This window comes from Bolinopsis microptera, chromosome 6, assembly GCF_026151205.1.
Source record: "Bolinopsis microptera isolate Bmic1 chromosome 6, MBARI_Bmic_1.0, whole genome shotgun sequence".
NCBI lineage: Eukaryota > Metazoa > Ctenophora > Tentaculata > Lobata > Bolinopsidae > Bolinopsis > Bolinopsis microptera.
The window spans coordinates 19,521,618-19,545,512 of record NC_087077.1 but is presented as its reverse complement, the minus strand read 5'-3'; the positions used below and the strand labels follow the sequence as shown (position 1 = coordinate 19,545,512).

At 35.6% G+C, this 23,895-nt stretch overlaps 2 protein-coding genes across 2 annotated transcripts in view; one reads left to right on the top strand and one right to left on the bottom strand.

Moving 5' to 3' along the window:
- Nucleotides 1-23,895, top strand: part of LOC134817483 (nardilysin-like) — a 69,423-nt gene that overhangs the window by 225 nt on the left and 45,303 nt on the right. Inside the window, exons 2-17 of the mRNA XM_063826624.1 lie at nucleotides 55-462; nucleotides 685-809; nucleotides 973-1,080; nucleotides 1,945-2,138; nucleotides 2,273-2,303; nucleotides 2,649-2,665; nucleotides 3,423-3,593; nucleotides 4,241-4,391; nucleotides 4,649-4,716; nucleotides 4,932-5,042; nucleotides 5,234-5,365; nucleotides 5,593-5,692; nucleotides 6,349-6,481; nucleotides 6,713-6,870; nucleotides 7,022-7,164; nucleotides 8,389-8,499. Of these exons, the coding sequence (XP_063682694.1) occupies nucleotides 84-462; nucleotides 685-809; nucleotides 973-1,080; nucleotides 1,945-2,138; nucleotides 2,273-2,303; nucleotides 2,649-2,665; nucleotides 3,423-3,593; nucleotides 4,241-4,391; nucleotides 4,649-4,716; nucleotides 4,932-5,042; nucleotides 5,234-5,365; nucleotides 5,593-5,692; nucleotides 6,349-6,481; nucleotides 6,713-6,870; nucleotides 7,022-7,164; nucleotides 8,389-8,499 (2,132 nt within the window). The 5' untranslated portion in view covers nucleotides 55-83. The remainder of the gene's footprint in view (nucleotides 1-54; nucleotides 463-684; nucleotides 810-972; nucleotides 1,081-1,944; nucleotides 2,139-2,272; nucleotides 2,304-2,648; nucleotides 2,666-3,422; nucleotides 3,594-4,240; nucleotides 4,392-4,648; nucleotides 4,717-4,931; nucleotides 5,043-5,233; nucleotides 5,366-5,592; nucleotides 5,693-6,348; nucleotides 6,482-6,712; nucleotides 6,871-7,021; nucleotides 7,165-8,388; nucleotides 8,500-23,895) is intronic.
- Nucleotides 8,626-12,493, bottom strand: LOC134817202 (uncharacterized). The gene is made up of 5 exons (XM_063826341.1): nucleotides 12,232-12,493; nucleotides 11,591-11,744; nucleotides 10,731-10,853; nucleotides 10,161-10,315; nucleotides 8,626-9,455 (listed from the first exon to the last, which is right to left on the bottom strand). Exons 1-5 carry the CDS (start codon nucleotides 12,476-12,478, stop codon nucleotides 8,797-8,799), a joined length of 1,338 nt encoding a protein of 445 aa, XP_063682411.1. The 5' UTR covers nucleotides 12,479-12,493; the 3' UTR covers nucleotides 8,626-8,796.

Here is a 23,895-nt window from a genome sequence, read left to right as displayed (position 1 = left end):
AATGATATTGTTTACCAATAGCTTTTCACATCGTTTTACAAGTTCATTGTTTAGATACCCCGTCTCCTTCACAGCCTTGAAAGATGGTGCTGGGGAAATTGACGAAGAGAATAAAAAAGCTCTCATTGAACTCCCGTGCATCTGGAACAGATTCTGACTTTACAGATGACGAAGATTTGGGAAGTATATCCGGCACTGAATCAACTTGCAGTAGTGAGACTGATTCAAATAAAATTCCTAAAGATCCCCGGGATAGAATAGTTGAAAAACCAAAAGAAAGTGAGAGTCACTACCGAGTGCTTACCCTTAAAAACGGAATGCAGTGTCTGCTGATCTCAGATGCTGAGGAAGCAAAGAGCGAAAGTGCTGCGTACAGGGCTCTGGAGGTATCTACCACTGATAAGGCTGCGGTCTGTTTGACAGTTCGGGTTGGGAGTGCTCAGGAGCCTCACAATCTCCCTGGTGTGTAATGATAATTATAATTAGTCAATCAATTTGTGTTATTATTAAGATTAAATAATATTTTAAAATAACCATTTACAGACGTTCTACCCGCAATATTGTTACCATGGCTACGTATTATTGTATTGCTTTATTCTGCAAACATTACATCAGTGTAACATGTCATAACATTGAAGTGTCCAACAAATAATAGGTAGTCATGGAAACCTATATCTCCACCAGGGTTGGCACATTTCCTGGAGCACATGTTGTTTATGGGGTGTAAGAAGTACCCAGATGAGAACGAGTATGATGAGTACCTTGATAAACATGGTGGCAGTAGTAATGCCAGCACTGATATGGAGAGGGTACGTGGTTACTTTGTTTGGAGAGGCACAGTTTTTAAGGCTATTCTTCAAATAAATCGTCATTAGAGAACTGCCTCAAACTTTTACTTGGATAACTCAGGATTATAAGATTTTATTTATTGCAAAGGATGCGGAAATTTATGTAAACCTTTTTTCAACCCAGACAAGTTATCTGTTTGACGTTTCTGCGGAGTACCTGGAAGGAGCAATAGACAGATTTGCTCACCAATTCGTCGCTCCTCTCTTAAGGAAATCCTCTGTAAAACGAGAGGTAAGGTTTATAGAACTATATATAATAATAGACAGATTTGCTTAACAATTTGTCGCCCCTCTTTTAAGGAAATCCTCTGTAAAACGAGAGGTAAGGTTTATAGAACTATATATAATAATAGACAGATTTGCTCACCAATTCGTCGCCCCTCTTTTAAGGAAATCCTCTGTAAAACGAGAGGTAAGGTTTATAGAACTATATATAATAATAGACAGATTTGCTCACCAATTCGTCGCCCCTCTTTTAAGGAAATCCTCTGTAAAACGAGAGGTAAGGTTTATAGAACTATATGTAATAATAGACAGATTTGCTTAACAATTTGTCGCTCCTCTCTTAAGGAAATCCTCCGTTAATAGAGAGGTAAGGTTTAAATGTTTTGCTTTTTTTGTGCTAAATTCTCCACCAGTATTCAGTATGATTTGCTATTAAACTTTAGAGAAGTCTCTACACACTGTACAGTCGCAGACAGTCTTATAATATTCACAGTGTTGTACAAAGTTAGCAACCATTTCCTACTGTGACATTGCTTAGTCAAGAAAAGTCTCTTATGAAATACATTCGATTGTAAACCGAGACGGTGCCCGGGTGGTTCTAATGACCAATTTAAATCTTAACAAATATATTATAAAATTTTTATTTTTTATTTTCTCCCAGGAGTAAAATAAGAGATGGGGGGGGGAGGGGGGTGGGGCGGGGGGGGGGGGGTGATCATTATATTATGAGGACCTACATAATATTATATGTCTCCTTGAATTCGCATTTTAAGTTATCATAATATTATGTTGAAACAAATTCTCGCCTAGTTCTATCCATTCTACTGAACCACATTACAAAACTAGCTGCAGACTGATTAAAAAACAACAGGTACAAGCAGTGGACAGTGAGTATATGGAGAGGTTGCAAAGTGACACGGAGAAGATACTAGCTATCTCTCAGTCAATGATACAACCAAATCACCCCTACCATGGCTTTACACACGGCAACAGAGGAACTCTAATAGTGAACCCTAAGAGACAGAATATTGACATGCTTTCAGAGCTGAGGAGGTTCTACGAAGAGTACTAGAACTCTAATGTTAACTGTTTGAGTGAATTTGAAGTACTATTCTGAATGTTTACGAAGTGTTATATTCCGTATGAAGTGTTATTTCGCTATGTACTATTTGTATTTGTGTTGTAGTCTAAGTTATAAGTTACTATTCTGCTAATGTTATGTGTTTGTGTGTAAGTCTATGAAGAGTACTATTCTGCTAATGTTATGTGTTTGTGTGTAAGTCTATGAAGAGTACTATTCTGCTAATGTTATGTGTTTGTGTGTAAGTTAAGTATATGATGAAGTTCTATTGTTTGTTTGTGTGTTTGTATTATTAAGAAAAGTATACATTTTGGGTTATGATTGGTATGATAGTTAACGATTTAAGATTATTTATTTTCGTTGCAATGTTAATCGTTGAAGAACTAGAATGGCAATGTATTTTGGAGATTCCCACAGAATTATTACTCTTGAGATAATGCTATTTCTCTGGCGTGTAATTTATGAAGTTAGTCTAAGTTATGTGTTTGGTGAAGTATGAAGAGAACGAAATGTATGGTTGTGTGAGAGTATGAGAGAGAATTGCTAAGTTGTGTGGTGTAAGTATGACGAGTATTGCAAGTATGGTTTGTGAGAAGTAGAAGAGTACTATTTGAAGTAGAGTTTGGGAGTGAGAGAAGAAGAGTAATTCCACTTTGTGTTGTGGTAAGTCTCTGAGCTAATTTGCAATTTATGTTTGTGATAGTCACATGGAAGAGAGATCGAAGTTAGGTGTTGTGGTAGAGAGAGAGGAGTTAATTCTGAAAGTTAGGTAGTGTAGGTGTGAAGTTATGAGAGAGAGATTGGAATAGTGAGAGTGTTTGGAGTAGAAGAGAGAGAGAATATGCGAGAAGTAGTGTGGGAGAGAGGAGCAAGGAGAGAAGAGTGAGTCCGCTAATGTAGGGTGAGTGAGAATAGTAAAGAGAGGAATGAGAAGTTAGTGTGGAGTAGAGGAGAAGAGAGAGATGATCGAGAATGTATGGTGGTGTAGAATAGAAGAGAGGATCTAGAGCAGTAAGATGTGTTGAGGAGTGTAAAGGTATGAGAGACTAGATGAGTAGAGATGAGGGATGAGTGAGAGGAAGTTGAGGGAAGAGAAGTATGCTAGAGTGTAGTGTGTGTGAGAGCAGAAGAGTAGATCGCGAAGTTAGAGTGTTGTGTGAAGAGATGAAGAGTAGATTGGAAGATGTGAGGATGGGAGAGGAGAGCATTAGTAATAGATTGAAAGAGAAGAGAGTAATGAGCGATATTTGGGATATGATGTGAGATAGAGAGATGAGAGACAGAGGATTAAGAAGGAGAGTAGATGACGAGAGAGACGTTCACATTAGAGAGAAACTAGAGAAAATGGCCCAAGTATTTGAGCAGATTCCCAACAAGAAGATTCCTATTCCCACCCTTGAGAAACTACCTATTCCTCTGGCAAGATGCAACTTTATCAAGTTAGTTAAAAGTCACAGCTGGAAGAGAGAGAGAGAGAGAGAGAGAGAGAGAGAGAGAGAGAGAGAGAGAGAGAGAGAGAGAGAGAGAGAGAGAGAGAGAGATTCCCACCCTTGAGAAACTGCCTATTCCTCTGGCAAGATGCAACTTTATCAAGTTAGTTAATAGTCACAGCTGGAAGAGAGAGAGAGAGAGAGAGAGAGAGAGAGAGAGAGAGAGAGAGAGAGAGAGAGAGAGAGAGAGAGAGAGAGAGAGAGAGAGAGAGAGAGAGAGAGAGAGAGAGAGAGAGACGATACCATAGACTATAGAGTCTATAGCCTAGTGTCCATTAGCGAACTAAGATGTGGTAATCCATCAATAATAAATTTCACTTTTTACCCCTGATGATGATGGCTCTAGAGTATCGTATTCCCCTTCCCAATACAGTATTATACCCTCCAATGTATATTATATTTCCCCCTCCCAGACTTCCCTCTCCCAGGTATTGTCCTGTTAAAGATAAGAAGAAACTTATAATGTCATGGTTTCCCCTCCCAGGTATTGTCCTGTTAAAGATAAGAAGAAACTTATAATGTCATGGTTTCCCCTCCCAGGTATTGTCCTGTTATAGATAAGAAGAAGCTTATAATGTCATGGTTTCCCCTCCCAGGTATTGTCCTGTTAAAGATAAGAAGAAGCTTATAATGTCATGGTTTTTGACACCTCAAACCCAACATTTCCGCTCAAAACCATTGGAGTATGTGGAGTTCTTACTCGGACACCAGGGCACGGGATCTCTCATATCCGCTCTCAAACACAAGGTAATATTATAAAGGAGCGGTAATTATAAAGGAGCGGTAATATTATCTGCTACAAGGTAATATTATCCGTCACAATGTAGATTATCCATCACAGAGTGAATTCTCAAAAGGAGCTGTTGTTTTAATATGCTAGTAACAGTAACATTCGGTTTCTTGTAAATTACGAGGTTTAACTTATTAAGTGAAAATAATATAATATATTCATCCTATTTGTCAGGGTTACGCTAGTAATATAATATATTCATCCTATTTGTCAGGGTTACGCTACGGATATCCTGTGTGAGAGTGCATTAGGAGGGTTTGATAGCGGGACCAACTTCACCAGGTTTATTCTGGAGATAACACTTTGTTGTTACACTTAGTTACACTTTGTTACACTTTGTTACACTTTGTTACACTTTGTTACACTAACTTCACCAGGTTTATTCTGGAGATAACACTTTGTTGTTACACTTTGTTACACTTTGTTACACTTAGTTACACTTAGTTACACTTACTTTACACTTTGTTACACTTAGTTATATATACTAACTTCACCAGGTTTATTCTGGAGATAACACTATCAGAAACCGGTCTGGAGAGCTTCAGAGCTGTTATTAAACTGGTTTTCCAGTACATTCAAATGTTGAGAAAACAGCTACCTTGTGAGAGGTGAGCATTTACAATCCTTAATGTAATCGTACATTCACAACCTGATGACTTTAATTTAAACTTTTATAAATTTCTCATAGCACAGAGTTCATTTCAGCTCAAAAACTTAAAATACACATTACTAATTAAGATTGGTATGGTACACAACACACATAATATGGTAACAACTCACAAACCATCATCTCACCCAGTTCGGTTCACACACCAAACTGCTCACATCACACTGATACTACTTGTACATGTTACAGTAACGGTCCCTACTCTTCGTGTTTAACCCACTGGATGAAGATTACCAGCACAATACGTCGTAGTAGAGCCGCTGAGTTTATCTAATTAATTAATTGATTAATTAATTAATCAAATTAATATAATTAATTAATTAATTAATTAATTAATTAATATAATTATCTTCAAATTCTAAGATTCAGGACCATCCAGACTTCACAACACTTACCGTTTCCATCTTCTTATTCATACTTTCACAATGGCTCAATGGTAATATTAACTATTCCTTTCTTTCCCTTTCTTTCCCTTTACACTCCATACCTAGGATATTCAACGAGATGAAAACAATGATGGACATTGATTTTGACAACATGGAGGCAGAAGACCCCTACAGCAAAGTGGAGGATCTAGCAGAGAACATGGCCGTGCGTGAAATTTACTTTTTCTTAATTATTTGAAAACAATTAGGACGCAAAATGCATCTTACTTTTATTATTACTTGCTTTTTAAATCTGATAATTTGTTCTCCTTACTCCGATTGCGTGGTTTTGTTTTTACACTTTGTTACACTTAGTTACACTTAGTTACACTTAGTTACACTTAGTTACACTTAGTTACACTTAGTTACACTTAGTTACACTTAGTTACACTTTTGTTTACACTTTGTTACACTTAGTTACACTTAGTTACACTTAGTTACACTTAGTTACACTTAGTTACACTTAGTTACACTTAGTTACACTAAGTTACACTTAGTTACACTTAGTTACACTTAGTTACACTTTTGTTTTTACACTTTGTTTTTACACTTAGTTACACTTAGTTACACTTAGTTACACTTAGTTACACTTAGTTACACTTAGTTACACTTAGTTACACTTAGTTACACTTAGTAACACTTAGTTACACTTAGTTACACTTTTGTTTTTACACTTTGTTTTTACACTATGTTACACTTAGTTACACTTAGTTACACTTAGTTACACTTAGTTACACTTAGTTACACTTAGTTACACTTTGTTACACTTAGTTACACTTAGTTACTACACTTAGTTGTTACACTTACCTCCAGTATTCCTAGATATATCCACCCGAGCACTACCTAAACGGACCAGAACAAGTGTTCGAATATAAACCTGACCTAATAATGGACCTGGTCAACTCTCTAACTCCGGACAGGATGTTCGTCGTCCTCCAGAGCAGAACATTCCAAGGTTATAGAATATAGTTTAGGAGTAGGTTAGGGAGTAGAGTCGAGCTTTAGAATGGAAGTGAATTTTATACTTTGATTATTCTGTGATATTGGTAAGGGCCAAGGTGTCCAGAGTGGATATGATTTATAAATTGTCAGTCCAAAAAGTATTTAAGCTGCCAAAATAGCTTAACATAAAATCACGACTACTTCAGTTTTGTTTAAATTATCTTATGTTAATCATGGTTTCCAGACGTTTGTAGAACAACAGAGAAGTGGTTCAAGGGAGTGTACTGTGAAGGTAACTTTGAGCCTGACTTTATCGACATGCTCAAAACAGTTTCACCCAAAATACTACCTCTCTTCAAGTCAGAGTTTAAACTTCCTGAGCCGAACAAGTACATACCTGAGGTAAATAAAGCAGTAAAATGTCATTGCAGTAAACTTTAAAATAGATTAGTTTAGCAATAGCTCTATCATACCCACACTATGATATAATTCCCAAGTTGTTAAATCTTGAACTATCAAAATTCTCACAAGTTATAGCTGTCTATTTTCCAAGGACTTTGAGATGAAAGATGTGGACGTGGAAGGCTCTGTGCCGTTTCCTGTTGTAATAACAGACGAACCGAGTCATAAAGTGTGGTTCCATAACGATGAGGTATTTGAGGACCCCGAGTGTATGATCTACCTTCATCTCTTCAGGTATAGTGTATGATCTACCTTCATATCTTCAGGTATACTGCCCAAATTTGACAAAAGGAAGTATGTGACATTTTTGAAGATATGGAGTTTTATATACCGTTGAAAAGCTGGCAATTTAAGCTCTATCCCACTGGATAAGTGGCATTACATGAAAATGCTTCTATAATGTTGACCCAGGGAAGTATGTGACAGTTTTTCACCTGAATATCCTGATACTTGCTGGTAGATTATCACAAAAGGAAGTATGTGCGCACATACTTCCTTTTGTAAAATTATTTTGCCCATTACTGTGTGTACATACTTCCTTTTTTGTTGGACATACTTCCTTTTTATGATATTTATTATATTGATCATTGTACTTACTTCCTTTTATGTATTGAAATACACAGGGTAAAATAACTGGATAAATTGTTTTAAAACGGTCGTTTTTGAGGAAAAATGGTCAAAGAAGAGGGAATGGATGAAGTCTCACAAGTTTTTTCTGACAATTTTGGATTAAAAAAACATTATCCCAAGAAAACATTTCAACCCATAAGGTGAAAAAAAACGGCCATCACAAACTTGCCATTATCTCGAAAAGTCAAAAATGCACATACTTCCTTTTGTCAAATTTGGGCAGTATAGTGTATGATCTACCTTCATCTCTTCAGGTTTAATTTGTCTTCTGCATCTGAGTATAACTCAGAACTACACTACAAAAAAAAGATAATTCTCGCGATAAGATTTTCATCGTCACGCTTGAAAATTTCTAGAAATTAGAATAGCCGTATATTATAACAAACTATAGCAAGCAGAATTAAGAAATAAAAAGTTCTGGGACTTAAGTGGTACAAATAAAATGAAAGGCATGCTAATCATGCTCACGTGTCACGTACTGTAATGTGTCGAGAGTTTTTTTTTTAAATTTTTACTATTTGACAAAATAATTGATCTTTTTAGTGTGAGTGTGATTTCAACTTTGAGTTTGAAAATATTTTGAAACGACTTTCGATATTATTGATTATTATATTTAATAAACTGTCTCAAAGCCCTTAGAGGTGGCTCTATACGGGTCTTTACAACAACAACACGACGACAAAATTATAACTGCCTCTTTAACTTTTTTTGTACACCTGCTCAAAAATAACATTTGTGCAACATTGATAATATAAAATATTTATTGTCCTGCCACTATTATGTATTAATAATTCGTCTATACTGTTATTAACTGCATCATTCTCACAGTAAAAGAGTTTGTGAGAACGTCAGAACGTACGCTCTCAACTGCCTCTACGTGGAATTGTACTGTAACAGAGTGGCTGAACTCTTCTTCTCTGCTGGCCTGGCTGGCCTTTCGTAAGTTATTCCACTTTCACTTTCACTTTCACTTTCACTTTCACTTTCACTTTCACTTTCACTTTTAAAAAATGTCAATACACTTTTATCCGTTTTAAAAACATTTCAATTGCTGTATTTAGCAAAATAGGATCGATCAAAATTACCAGTTGACCCCATTTGGTAATGGTAGCGATTGAATATTGGTAGTCATGAATACAAAATGTTTCAACGGCTAAATTGAACTATAAAAAACAAAAGATTAAATTACTAAACAATTAAAAAAGACAAAAAATAGGCCGAGTTTGAAACTTGAATCTACGTAAACTCTTCTTTCATCTCTGTTTCAAGAAGATTACCATTGTTTCCATTCATATCATCTTTAATACCATCTACATCATTCCCATTTAGTTTATGTTCTGAGAGACAGCAGCCTCTTGCTGAAAGACTAATTCCCTTACATTTGGGCACATTAACATTGTAGCATCCGTAATACGCTCTGACGTTAAAAATAACACTGCTTGTTTTACTCTCCAACCGCGGAGCTACCGTACTGAAACGAGTTGATTTCTCAGATACCGAGTTCATCATTCTAGTTTCTTTCCGGGAGAGAGCCGCTATTGAACTTCTACGTTCAATCTCACTGTGTTTACCGATGCACCTGTACACGCACTCTATCATGAACCTTCTGAACCCTCTGTTAGTCGTGAAGTATATTATAGGGTTTACAAAACAGGAGCTCTGCATTATTACAAAGGAGAACCGTGTGAATCTGACCAGGGTCAGTCCACTCAGAGTATTAGTGATCCCGTACATCTCGAAACAGAAGTAGAGATAAGGGAGTTGGGCTACTGTGTAGAATATGGTGGTAGCTCCAATAATGATAAAGCTGCGTTTGTTTATCTGGGCGTTTAGGATTGATTTGCGGCGGTCGGTTAAGCTGGAGGTTCGCTCTCGGGTTTCTGGTAGGTTCATACCTGGGATGGTTGTGGTTAACTGAACGTATAATTACAGTACTAATTACATAATTAATACACTAATTACATGAATTACAGCATTTTACACTGTTCTTCAGTCGAACAATTAATGCTCTCATGATTCTAATTGTTCAAATTGTTTTACGTTGTTCCAAAATATGTTCTCCTAAATCAGAACTAGAACTTTTCAAATCGGTCAAAACGATGCGATTTAAACGCAATGAAATTTCATCGCAGTGTATTTTAAAGATCGATTTGTTCATCTTCGTCGCTCATTAAATGTAGGCCTTACACTGTGCTTTCAGCAATACTCATATCATTGTTTGATCGATTGAAAAGTTGTTCAATTTATTTTTCTCGGAAAATTGGCCATCGAACTAAAGGATCATTTGATCAGACAGATCATTTGTTTGGAAATGATACTTTGTTGTCTAGACAACAAAAAGGTTGTCTAGATCATCATCATACAAATATTTGGGACATTAGTTTGAATGCTTCATTTAAATAATTGGCCCTCTCATACTGAAGTTTCAAAACATTTTTAATGTTAGGATAGTTTATTGCCTTTAATTTCGCGTATTTTTGATTGATTCAGTTTAATTTTGAATTTGTCAACCAAAGCCTAATAATATGTATATACATAATATATTAATTAAATGTGTCAAAAATAATTTTCACTACATCTATGAACGGAAAGAAACCCACCTTTGCCCAGTGCTATAATAAGAAGGGCAGTATTAGCAATAACAAGAGTAGTAACGGGTATAACCAGAACAATGCACGTCATCACCAGATCCAGCTTGTTGTACCGGGCTGGCATTGGGTCGTCCGCCTCACAACCAAAGAAGTTCTCTTGAAACCTGCGGGGAGATTATGGTTAGACAGTGAAACACGCAAATGTAGTGTATGCTTCGTAAGATTACATCATTCTATTATTAGCTACAATGAAATTAAGTTGGTTAGTTTAATAAGTACTAAACAAACGAAGATCTAAAATGCCTTAAAAATCTAGAATCAAATTACTTCGGGGAGAACATTAATCTAATAAACTGTCGTGATTGTGCAATAAATTATATAAAATTGCTATGAAATTAGAATTGCAATATTATGCATAAAAAGAACTGTGTTCTTTACCAGATGCAATAAATTACCACAATATTAAAGAACATTAACGGATGAGTGGTAAAAAGAAAAGTATAACACATGGTACAAGGAAAACAAAATTTAAGAAAAATTCAATAAAGGAAAGAATTTAAAAAAGAAACGAAAGCTTACCTAGCATGTCTGGTATGAATAACTTTGATGATAGTGATGACAGCGTACAAGCAGCCACTCAGTCCCGCACACACCGTCAACCCGACCCGAGTATTAGCAGTAGAAGCTGGCCGGAAGGGGAACCTGAGTAGATATAATATAGGTAAACGTGATGCCTATATAAGGAGTGTACACTACACGTGATGCCTATATAAGGAGTGTACACTACACGTGATGCCTATATAAGGAGTGTACACTACACGTGATGCCTATATAAGGAGTGTACACTACACGTGATGCCTATATAAGGAGTGTACACTACACGTGATGCCTATATAAGGAGTGTACACTACACGTGATGCCTATATAAGGAGTGTACACTACACGTGATGCCTATATAAGGAGTGTACACTACACGTGATGCCTATATAAGGAGTGTACACTAACCCGACCCTGGTATTAGCAGTAGAAGCTGGCCGGAAGGGGAACCTGAGTAGATATAATATAGGTAAATTACCCACAGCACTTGCGGAACGGCGACCGCTACTGGTTTAATGAAGTGACGAGAACTTTACCTATATTATACCAAACAAGTGACGAGAACTTTACCTATATTATACCAAACAAGTGACGAGGACTTTACCTATATGTCAGTTTAAAGTAATTGAATGGTATGTATGGTATCTTGGATGAAATTAGTTACGACTAGCATATCTAATTGTAACGTAGTAAATTACTGGATCAAACTATCGATTACGATTCAAATGTGATCCCTCGGATATAATTAGTTACGAATAATATTGATTGTAGCGTGGTATATTGCTCAATAAAATAAATGATTACGATTTAAATGTGGTATGTATAATAAGTCGTTCGTTTACCTGCACCGGTACAACTTGTTGAACACTAGTGCGTTAATCAAGAAGGAGTTAGCGTCTATAAAGACGTACTTTATTGTGAGGAGCGGTTTACAGATGGGCTCCAGGTCGTATTTGAAGAAGAGGGCTATTACTACGGGGAGTACGTGGATCCAGCCTGGGGAGAGGTTTGTTACATATGCATATTTAGTTTTAATAATAATAAACAATAATTTGAGCTAGCAGAATGGTTTTCAGAAGGCATTAATGAAATGTACTATGAGCTGGTCCCAAGTCCAGACGCCATTTTATTCTTTGTAAGTTTCAATAACCCTGTCTAGTCATTGACTACTGATATCCTCATAGATTATCTTATCTTGGTAGTGTAGAACTTAAAGGTATATTAAAACAATATTGGCATGTTCGATTGCGGACATAATAATAAATAATAAGATTGGGAACAATTTAGTAAATTTCCCGCCTTTTTCGCAATTCTTGACGAAAATGGCGACTACAATTATCACAGACAATCGTGAACAATTTGTACTAAAAACATACCATGAAGGATATCAGCCACGCAGAGGTTCTGTATGATCCACACAGACAACACGTGATGCCTATATAAGGAGTGTGCACTACACGTGATGCCTATATAAGGTACTAACCATGAAGGATATCAGCCACGCAGAGGTTCTGTATGATCCACACAGACAACTTGTCCAGCTTAATAGCATTGTGTTTAACAGTAGCGTAGAGGGTGAAACTGTTGCCAGTCCAACACATGATGAGGATGAGCGTGTAGTAGAGAGCTAGGAAGAGCTTGGTGGAGGGGTTGATGGTGTGGTGGAGAAAGATGTCCTCTGTGAGGATTGCTTGCGGAGAGGTGACAGTGACACTCCCATTTACAGTCATCCAGTCTCCGTCAACATTCCTGGGCCGTGAGGTTTATTACTAATATTTATTACTGATATGTAATATTTTAGCTATGCAATATTAGTAATAAGTAAATAGTTATAAGCTTGCTGGTCTGACTCACTTAAAATTGGACCGGAATATAAGTTATTTATCTATACCATTATCTATACCATTATCTATACCATTATCTATAGACTATACCATTATCTATACCATTCGCCATTAATTTGGGGAAAATGTTTAAAGGTTTTCGTCATGATGAATTGGTGAAGCAACGTTTCTCCATTATCGTCATTCAATTGAGACATTCCAAAAATTAATGGTGAAAATAGCAAGAATTCTCATTACGATAGGTTCAAAATCTATATAATGTTACTCACATAAGTTGTACGGACTCCATAGGTTAAGCTAAGGTTAATGTCCGACTTAAACAGCTCACAAATTAAGACACCCTCTCTTATTTTCTTATTCGAAACAAAATGAAATCACACTAAATAGAAATGATGATTGACAGAGTGGCAGCTAAACCCATTATTATACGAGAGCCAGGAATGACAAGGGAAATATTATTCATACGGTGTGACGAGAAACATGTCAAAACGTAATTAGCACGGATAATTAAAGACAGATCATCCTATTATTTGCACTCTTACTAGATTAATTATAATAGTTTATGGCAACGTAAATCATTCCCCTATCGTCACAAAACCACCTGGTCTTTAGACAGTCACAAGGTGTTCATTAAGGTTGGAATGTTTTATTCGGATCAATGTTCGGAGTATTTGACGTCAACTATTTGTAACGTTTTTACACTGAGCTACAAATGATTTCTTGAGAATTATGAGTGGAATGTCGCGAAGAGATGCGTTTCCAAAAAGTCAAATTCCTTTTAAAACATTACGCTCATTATTGCTTGATAGAATTAACAGCTAAATTCATTAAATAAACAAATTTTATTCAGTTATATCCAAAAACTATCCTGTTTCTGGTATCTTGTAACTTTTACATACCTTAAAACAAAAAGGAGAGCACGCTAAATAATAATCTAATTATAGGTTGGTATGTGCATCTGAAAAAGGAGAGCACGCTAAATAATAATCTAATTATAGGTTGGTATGTGCATCTGAAAAAGGGGAGCACGCTAAATAATAATCTAATTATAGGTTGGTATGTGCATCTGAAAAAGGGGAGCACGCTAAATAATAATCTAATTATAGGTTGGTATGAGCAACTAAAAGGAGAGCACGCTAAATAATAATCTAATTATAGGTTGGTATGTGCAACTAAAAGGAGAGCACGCTAAATAATAATCTAATTATAGGTTGGTATGTGCATCTGAAAGGAGAGCACGCTAAATAATAATCTAATTATAGGTTGGTATGAGCATCTGAAAGGAGAGCACGCTAAATAATAATCTAATTATAGGTTGGTATGAGCAACTAAAAGGAGAGCACGCTAAATAATAATCTAATTATAGGTTGGTATGTGCAACTAAAAGGAGAGCACGCTAAATAATAATCTAATTATAGGTTGGTATGTGCATCTGAAAGGAGAGCACGCTAAATAATAATCTAATTATAGGTTGGTATGAGCAACTAAAAGGAGAGCACGCTAAATAATAATCTAATTATAGGTTGGTATGTGCATCTGAAAAAGGGGAGCACGCTAAATAATAATCTAATTATAGGTTGGTATGAGCAACTAAAAGGAGAGCACGCTAAATAATAATCTAATTATAGGTTGGTATGTGCATCTGAAAGGAGAGCACGCTAAATAATAATCTAATTATAGGTTGGTATGAGCAACTAAAAGGAGAGCACGCTAAATAATAATCTAATTATAGGTTGGTATGTGCATCTGAAAAAGGGGAGCACGCTAAATAATAATCTAATTATAGGTTGGTATGTGCAACTAAAAGGAGAGCACGCTAAATAATAATCTAATTATAGGTTGGTATGTGCATCTGAAAGGAGAGCACGCTAAATAATAATCTAATTATAGGTTGGTATGAGCAACTAAAAGGAGAGCACGCTAAATAATAATCTAATTATAGGTTGGTATGAGCATCTGAAAAAGGGGAGCACGCTAAATAATAATCTAATTATAGGTTGGTATGTGCATCTGAAAGGAGAGCACGCTAAATAATAATCTAATTATAGGTTGGTATGAGCATCTGAAAGGAGAGCACGCTAAATAATAATCTAATTATAGGTTGGTATGAGCAACTAAAAGGAGAGCACGCTAAATAATAATCTAATTATAGGTTGGTATGTGCAACTAAAAGGAGAGCACGCTAAATAATAATCTAATTATAGGTTGGTATGTGCATCTGAAAGGAGAGCACGCTAAATAATAATCTAATTATAGGTTGGTATGAGCATCTGAAAGGAGAGCACGCTAAATAATAATCTAATTATAGGTTGGTATGTGCATCTGAAAGGGGAGCACGCTAAATAATAATCTAATTATAGGTTGGTATGAGCATCTGAAAGGAGAGCACGCTAAATAATAATCTAATTATAGGTTGGTATGTGCATCTGAAAAGGAGAGCACGCTAAATAATAATCTAATTATAGGTTGGTATGAGCAACTAAAAGGAGAGCACGCTAAATAATAATCTAATTATAGGTTGGTATGTGCATCTGAAAAGGAGAGCACGCTAAATAATAATCTAATTATAGGTTGGTATGTGCAACTAAAAGGAGAGCACGCTAAATAATAATCTAATTATAGGTTGGTATGAGCATCTGAAAGGAGAGCACGCTAAATAATAATCTAATTATAGGTTGGTATGTGCATCTGAAAGGGGAGCACGCTAAATAATAATCTAATTATAGGTTGGTATGAGCATCTGAAAGGAGAGCACGCTAAATAATAATCTAATTATAGGTTGGTATGTGCATCTGAAAAGGAGAGCACGCTAAATAATAATCTAATTATAGGTTGGTATGAGCAACTAAAAGGAGAGCACGCTAAATAATAATCTAATTATAGGTTGGTATGTGCAACTAAAAGGAGAGCACGCTAAATAATAATCTAATTATAGGTTGGTATGTGCATCTGAAAAGGAGAGCACGCTAAATAATAATCTAATTATAGGTTGGTATGTGCATCTGAAAAGGAGAGCACGCTAAATAATAATCTAATTATAGGTTGGTATGAGCAACTAAAAGGGGAGCACGCTAAATAATAATCTAATTATAGGTTGGTATGAGCATCTGAAAGGAGAGCACGCTAAATAATAATCTAATTATAGGTTGGTATGTGCATCTGAAAAGGAGAGCACGCTAAATAATAATCTAATTATAGGTTGGTATGTGCAACTAAAAGGAGAGCACGCTAAATAATAATCTAATTATAGGTTGGTATGCGCATCTGAAAAAGGGGAGCACGCTAAATAATAATCTAATTATAGGTTGGTATGAGCAACTAAAAGGAGAGCACGCTAAATAATAATCTAATTATAGGTTGGAATGTGCAACTAAAAGGAGAGCACGCTAAATAATAATCTAATTATAGGTTGGTATGAGCATCTGAAAAAGGGGAGCACGCTAAATAATAATCTAATTATAGGTTGGTATGAGCAACTAAAAGGAGAGCACGCTAAATAATAATCTAATTATAGGTTGGTATGTGCATCTGAAAGGAGAGCACGCTAAATAATAATCTAATTATAGGTTGGTATGTGCATCTGAAAGGAGAGCACGCTAAATAATAATCTAATTATAGGTTGGTATGTGCATCTGAAAGGAGAGCACGCTAAATAATAATCTAATTTATAGGTTGGTATGAGCATCTGAAAGGAGAGCACGCTAAATAATAATCTAATTATAGGTTGGTATGTGCATCTGAAAGGAGAGCACGCTAAATAATAATCTAATTATAGGTTGGTATGAGCATCTGAAAGGAGAGCACGCTAAATAATAATCTAATTATAGGTTGGTATGAGCACCTGAAAGGAGAGCACGCTAAATAATAATCTAATTATAGGTTGGTATGAGCATCTGAAAGGGGAGCACGCTAAATAATAATCTAATTATAGGTTGGTATGAGCATCTGAAAGGAGAGCACGCTAAATAATAATCTAATTATAGGTTGGTATGTGCATCTGAAATGAGAGCACGCTAAATAATAATCTAATTATAGGTTGGTATGAGCATCTGAAAGGAGAGCTCGCTAAATAATAATCTAATTATAGGTTGGTATGAGCATCTGAAAGGGGAGCACGCTAAATAATAATCTAATTATAGGTTGGTATGTGCATCTGAAAGGGGAGCACGCTAAATAATAATCTAATTATAGGTTGGTATGTGCACCTGAAATGAGAGCACGCTAAATAATAATCTAATTATAGGTTGGTATGTGCATCTGAAAGGAGAGCACGCTAAATAATAATCTAATTATAGGTTGGTATGTGCATCTGAAAAGGGGAGCACGCTAAATAATAATCTAATTATAGGTTGGTATGTGCATCTGAAAGGAGAGCACGCTAAATAATAATCTAATTATAGGTTGGTATGTGCATCTGAAATGAGAGCACGCTAAATAATAATCTAATTATAGGTTGGTATGTGCACCTGAAAGGAGAGCACGCTAAATAATAATCTAATTATAGGTTGGTATGAGCACCTGAAAGGAGAGCACGCTAAATAATAATCTAATTTATAGGTTGGTATGAGCATCTGAAAGGAGAGCACGCTAAATAATAATCTAATTATAGGTTGGTATGAGCATCTGAAAGGAGAGCTCGCTAAATAATAATCTAATTATAGGTTGGTATGAGCATCTGAAAGGAGAGCACGCTAAATAATAATCTAATTATAGGTTGGTATGAGCATCTGAAAGGAGAGCTCGCTAAATAATAATCTAATTATAGGTTGGTATGAGCATCTGAAAGGAGAGCACGCTAAATAATAATCTAATTATAGGTTGGTATGAGCATCTGAAAGGAGAGCACGCTAAATAATAATCTAATTATAGGTTGGTATGTGCATCTGAAAAAGGAGAGCACGCTAAATAATAATCTAATTATAGGTTGGTATGAGCATCTGAAAGGAGAGCACGCTAAATAATAATCTAATTATAGGTTGGTATGTGCATCTGAAAAGGAGAGCACGCTAAATAATAATCTAATTATAGGTTGGTATGTGCATCTGAAAGGAGAGCACGCTAAATAATAATCTAATTATAGGTTGGTATGTGCATCTGAAAGGAGAGCACGCTAAATAATAATCTAATTATAGGTTGGTATGTGCATCTGAAAGGGGAGCACGCTAAATAATAATCTAATTATAGGTTGGTATGTGCACCTGAAAAAGGAGAGCACGCTAAATAATAATCTAATTATAGGTTGGTATGTGCACCTGAAAGGAGAGCACGCTAAATAATAATCTAATTATAGGTTGGTATGTGCACCTGAAATGAGAGCACGCTAAATAATAATCTAATTATAGGTTGGTATGTGCATCTGAAAGGAGAGCACGCTAAATAATAATCTAATTATAGGTTGGTATGTGCATCTGAAAGGGGAGCACGCTAAATAATAATCTAATTATAGGTTGGTATGTGCATCTGAAAGGAGAGCATGCTAAATAATAATCTAATTATAGGTTGGTATGAGCATCTGAAAAAGGAGAGCACGCTAAATAATAATCTAATTATAGGTTGGTATGTGCATCTGAAAGGAGAGCACGCTAAATAATAATCTAATTATAGGTTGGTATGAGCATCTGAAAGGGGAGCACGCTAAATAATAATCTAATTATAGGTTGGTATGTGCACCTGAAAGGAGAGCACGCTAAATAATAATCTAATTATAGGTTGGTATGTGCATCTGAAAGGAGAGCACGCTAAATAATAATCTAATTATAGGTTGGTATGTGCATCTGAAAGGGGAGCACGCTAAATAATAATCTAATTATAGGTTGGTATGTGCATCTGAAAGGAGAGCATGCTAAATAATAATCTAATTATAGGTTGGTATGAGCATCTGAAAAAGGAGAGCACGCTAAATAATAATCTAATTATAGGTTGGTATGTGCATCTGAAAGGAGAGCACGCTAAATAATAATCTAATTATAGGTTGGTATGAGCATCTGAAAAAGGAGAGCACGCTAAATAATAATCTAATTATAGGTTGGTATGTGCATCTGAAAGGAGAGCACGCTAAATAATAATCTAATTATAGGTTGGTATGAGCATCTGAAAGGGGAGCACGCTAAATAATAATCTAATTATAGGTTGGTATGTGCACCTGAAATGAGAGCACGCTAAATAATAATCTAATTATAGGTTGGTATGTGCATCTGAAAGGAGAGCTCGCTAAATAATAATCTAATTATAGGTTGGTATGTGCATCTGAAAGGGGAGCACGCTAAATAATAATCTAATTATAGGTTGGTATGTGCACCTGAAATGAGAGCACGCTAAATAATAATCTAATTATAGGTTGGTATGTGCATCTGAAAGGAGAGCTCGCTAAATAATAATCTAATTATAGGTTGGTATGTGCATCTGAAATGAGAGCACGCTAAATAATAATCTAATTATAGGTTGGTATGTGCATCTGAAAGGAGAGCTCGCTAAATAATAATCTAATTATAGGTTGGTATGTGCATCTGAAATGAGAGCACGCTAAATAATAATCTAATTATAGGTTGGTATGTGCATCTGAAAAAGGAGAGCACGCTAAATAATAATCTAATTATAGGTTGGTATGTGCATCTGAAATGAGAGCACGCTAAATAATAATCTAATTATAGGTTGGTATGAGCATCTGAAATGAGAGCACGCTAAATAATAATCTAATTATAGGTTGGTATGTGCATCTGAAAAAGGAGAGCACGCTAAATAATAATCTAATTATAGGTTGGTATGTGCATCTGAAAGGGGAGCACGCTAAATAATAATCTAATTATAGGTTGGTATGTGCATCTGAAAGGGGAGCACGCTAAATAATAATCTAATTATAGGTTGGTATGTGCATCTGAAAGGGGAGCACGCTAAATAATAATCTAATTATAGGTTGGTATGTGCACCTGAAATGAGAGCACGCTAAATAATAATCTAATTATAGGTTGGTATGAGCATCTGAAATGAGAGCACGCTAAATAATAATCTAATTATAGGTTGGTATGTGCATCTGAAAAGGAGAGCACGCTAAATAATAATCTAATTATAGGTTGGTATGTGCATCTGAAAGGGGAGCACGCTAAATAATAATCTAATTATAGGTTGGTATGTGCATCTGAAAGGGGAGCACGCTAAATAATAATCTAATTATAGGTTGGTATGAGCATCTGAAAGGGGAGCACGCTAAATAATAATCTAATTATAGGTTGGTATGAGCATCTGAAAGGAGAGCACGCTAAATAATAATCTAATTATAGGTTGGTATGAGCATCTGAAAGGGGAGCACGCTAAATAATAATCTAATTATAGGTTGGTATGTGCATCTGAAAGGGGAGCACGCTAAATAATAATCTAATTATAGGTTGGTATGAGCATCTGAAAGGAGAGCACGCTAAATAATAATCTAATTATAGGTTGGTATGAGCATCTGAAAGGGGAGCACGCTAAATAATAATCTAATTATAGGTTGGTATGAGCATCTGAAAGGAGAGCACGCTAAATAATAATCTAATTATAGGTTGGTATGAGCATCTGAAAGGGGAGCACGCTAAATAATAATCTAATTATAGGTTGGTATGTGCATCTGAAAGGGGAGCACGCTAAATAATAATCTAATTATAGGTTGGTATGAGCATCTGAAAGGAGAGCACGCTAAATAATAATCTAATTATAGGTTGGTATGAGCATCTGAAAGGAGAGCACGCTAAATAATAATCTAATTATAGGTTGGTATGAGCATCTGAAAGGAGAGCACGCTAAATAATAATCTAATTATAGGTTGGTATGAGCATCTGAAAGGAGAGCACGCTAAATAATAATCTAATTATAGGTTGGTATGAGCATCTGAAAGGGGAGCACGCTAAATAATAATCTAATTATAGGTTGGTATGTGCACCTGAAATGAGAGCACGCTAAATAATAATCTAATTATAGGTTGGTATGTGCATCTGAAAAAGGAGAGCACGCTAAATAATAATCTAATTATAGGTTGGTATGAGCATCTGAAAGGAGAGCACGCTAAATAATAATCTAATTATAGGTTGGTATGAGCATCTGAAAGGAGAGCACGCTAAATAATAATCTAATTATAGGTTGGTATGTGCATCTGAAAGGAGAGCACGCTAAATGATAATCTAATTTTAGGTTGGTATGAGCATCTAAAAGGAGAGCACGCTAAATAATAATCTAATTATAGGTTGGTATGTGCATCTGAAATGAGAGCACGCTAAATAATAATCTAATTATAGGTTGGTATGTGCATCTGAAAGGAGAGCACGCTAAATAATAATCTAATTATAGGTTGGTATGTGCATCTGAAAGGGGAGCACGCTAAATAATAATCTAATTATAGGTTGGTATGTGCATCTGAAAGGGGAGCACGCTAAATAATAATCTAATTATAGGTTGGTATGAGCATCTGAAAGGAGAGCACGCTAAATAATAATCTAATTATAGGTTGGTATGTGCATCTGAAAGGGGAGCACGCTAAATAATAATCTAATTATAGGTTGGTATGAGCATCTGAAAGGAGAGCACGCTAAATAATAATCTAATTATAGGTTGGTATGAGCATCTGAAAGGGGAGCACGCTAAATAATAATCTAATTATAGGTTGGTATGAGCATCTGAAAGGAGAGCACGCTAAATAATAATCTAATTATAGGTTGGTATGTGCATCTGAAAGGAGAGCACGCTAAATAATAATCTAATTATAGGTTGGTATGAGCATCTGAAAGGAGAGCACGCTAAATAATAATCTAATTATAGGTTGGTATGAGCATCTGAAAGGAGAGCACGCTAAATAATAATCTAATTATAGGTTGGTATGAGCATCTGAAAGGAGAGCACGCTAAATAATAATCTAATTATAGGTTGGTATGTGCATCTGAAAGGAGAGCACGCTAAATAATAATCTAATTATAGGTTGGTATGAGCATCTGAAAGGGGAGCACGCTAAATAATAATCTAATTATAGGTTGGTATGTGCATCTGAAAGGGGAGCATGCTAAATAATAATCTAATTATAGGTTGGTATGTGCATCTGAAAGGGGAGCACGCTAAATAATAATCTAATTATAGGTTGGTATGAGCATCTGAAAGGAGAGCACGCTAAATAATAATCTAATTATAGGTTGGTATGAGCATCTGAAAGGAGAGCACGCTAAATAATAATCTAATTATAGGTTGGTATGTGCATCTGAAAGGGGAGCACGCTAAATAATAATCTAATTATAGGTTGGTATGAGCATCTGAAAGGAGAGCACGCTAAATAATAATCTAATTATAGGTTGGTATGAGCATCTGAAAGGAGAGCACGCTAAATAATAATCTAATTATAGGTTGGTATGAGCATCTGAAAAAGGGGAGCACGCTAAATAATAATCTAATTATAGGTTGGTATGAGCATCTGAAAGGAGAGCACGCTAAATAATAATCTAATTATAGGTTGGTATGTGCATCTGAAAGGGGAGCACGCTAAATAATAATCTAATTATAGGTTGGTATGAGCATCTGAAAGGAGAGCACGCTAAATAATAATCTAATTATAGGTTGGTATGAGCATCTGAAAGGAGAGCACGCTAAATAATAATCTAATTATAGGTTGGTATGTGCATCTGAAAGGAGAGCACGCTAAATAATAATCTAATTATAGGTTGGTATGAGCATCTGAAATGAGAGCACGCTAAATAATAATCTAATTATAGGTTGGTATGAGCATCTGAAAAAGGGGAGCACGCTAAATAATAATCTAATTATAGGTTGGTATGAGCATCTGAAAGGAGAGCACGCTAAATAATAATCTAATTATAGGTTGGTATGAGCATCTGAAAGGAGAGCACGCTAAATAATAATCTAATTATAGGTTGGTATGTGCATCTGAAAGGAGAGCACGCTAAATAATAATCTAATTATAGGTTGGTATGTGCATCTGAAAGGAGAGCACGCTAAATAATAATCTAATTATAGGTTGGTATGTGCATCTGAAAGGAGAGCACGCTAAATAATAATCTAATTATAGGTTGGTATGTGCATCTGAAATGAGAGCACGCTAAATAATAATCTAATTATAGGTTGGTATGTGCATCTGAAATGAGAGCACGCTAAATAATAATCTAATTATAGGTTGGTATGTGCATCTGAAATGAGAGCACGCTAAATAATAATCTAATTATAGGTTGGTATGTGCATCTGAAATGAGAGCACGCTAAATAATAATCTAATTATAGGTTGGTAAGTGCATCTGAAATGAGAGCACGCTAAATAATAATCTAATTATAGGTTGGTATGTGCATCTGAAAGGAGAGCACGCTAAATAATAATCTAATTATAGGTTGGTATGTGCATCTGAAAGGAGAGCACGCTAAATAATAATCTAATTATAGGTTGGTATGTGCATCTGAAAGGGGAGCACGCTAAATAATAATCTAATTATAGGTTGGTATGAGCACCTGAAAGGGGAGCACGCTAAATAATAATCTAATTATAGGTTGGTATGTGCATCTGAAAGGGGAGCACGCTAAATAATAATCTAATTATAGGTTGGTATGAGCATCTGAAAGGGGAGCACGCTAAATAATAATCTAATTATAGGTTGGTATGAGCATCTGAAAGGAGAGCACGCTAAATAATAATCTAATTATAGGTTGGTATGTGCATCTGAAAGGAGAGCACGCTAAATAATAATCTAATTATAGGTTGGTATGTGCATCTGAAAGGAGAGCACGCTAAATAATAATCTAATTATAGGTTGGTATGTGCATCTGAAAGGAGAGCACGCTAAATAATAATCTAATTATAGGTTGGTATGAGCATCTGAAAGGGGAGCACGCTAAATAATAATCTAATTATAGGTTGGTATGAGCATCTGAAAGGGGAGCACGCTAAATAATAATCTAATTATAGGTTGGTATGTGCATCTGAAAGGAGAGCACGCTAAATAATAATCTAATTATAGGTTGGTATGAGCACCTGAAAGGGGAGCACGCTAAATAATAATCTAATTATAGGTTGGTATGTGCATCTGAAAGGAGAGCACGCTAAATAATAATCTAATTATAGGTTGGTATGAGCATCTGAAAGGGGAGCACGCTAAATAATAATCTAATTATAGGTTGGTATGAGCACCTGAAAGGGGAGCACGCTAAATAATAATCTAATTATAGGTTGGTATGTGCATCTGAAAGGAGAGCACGCTAAATAATAATCTAATTATAGGTTGGTATGAGCACCTGAAAGGGGAGCACGCTAAATAATAATCTAATTATAGGTTGGTATGTGCATCT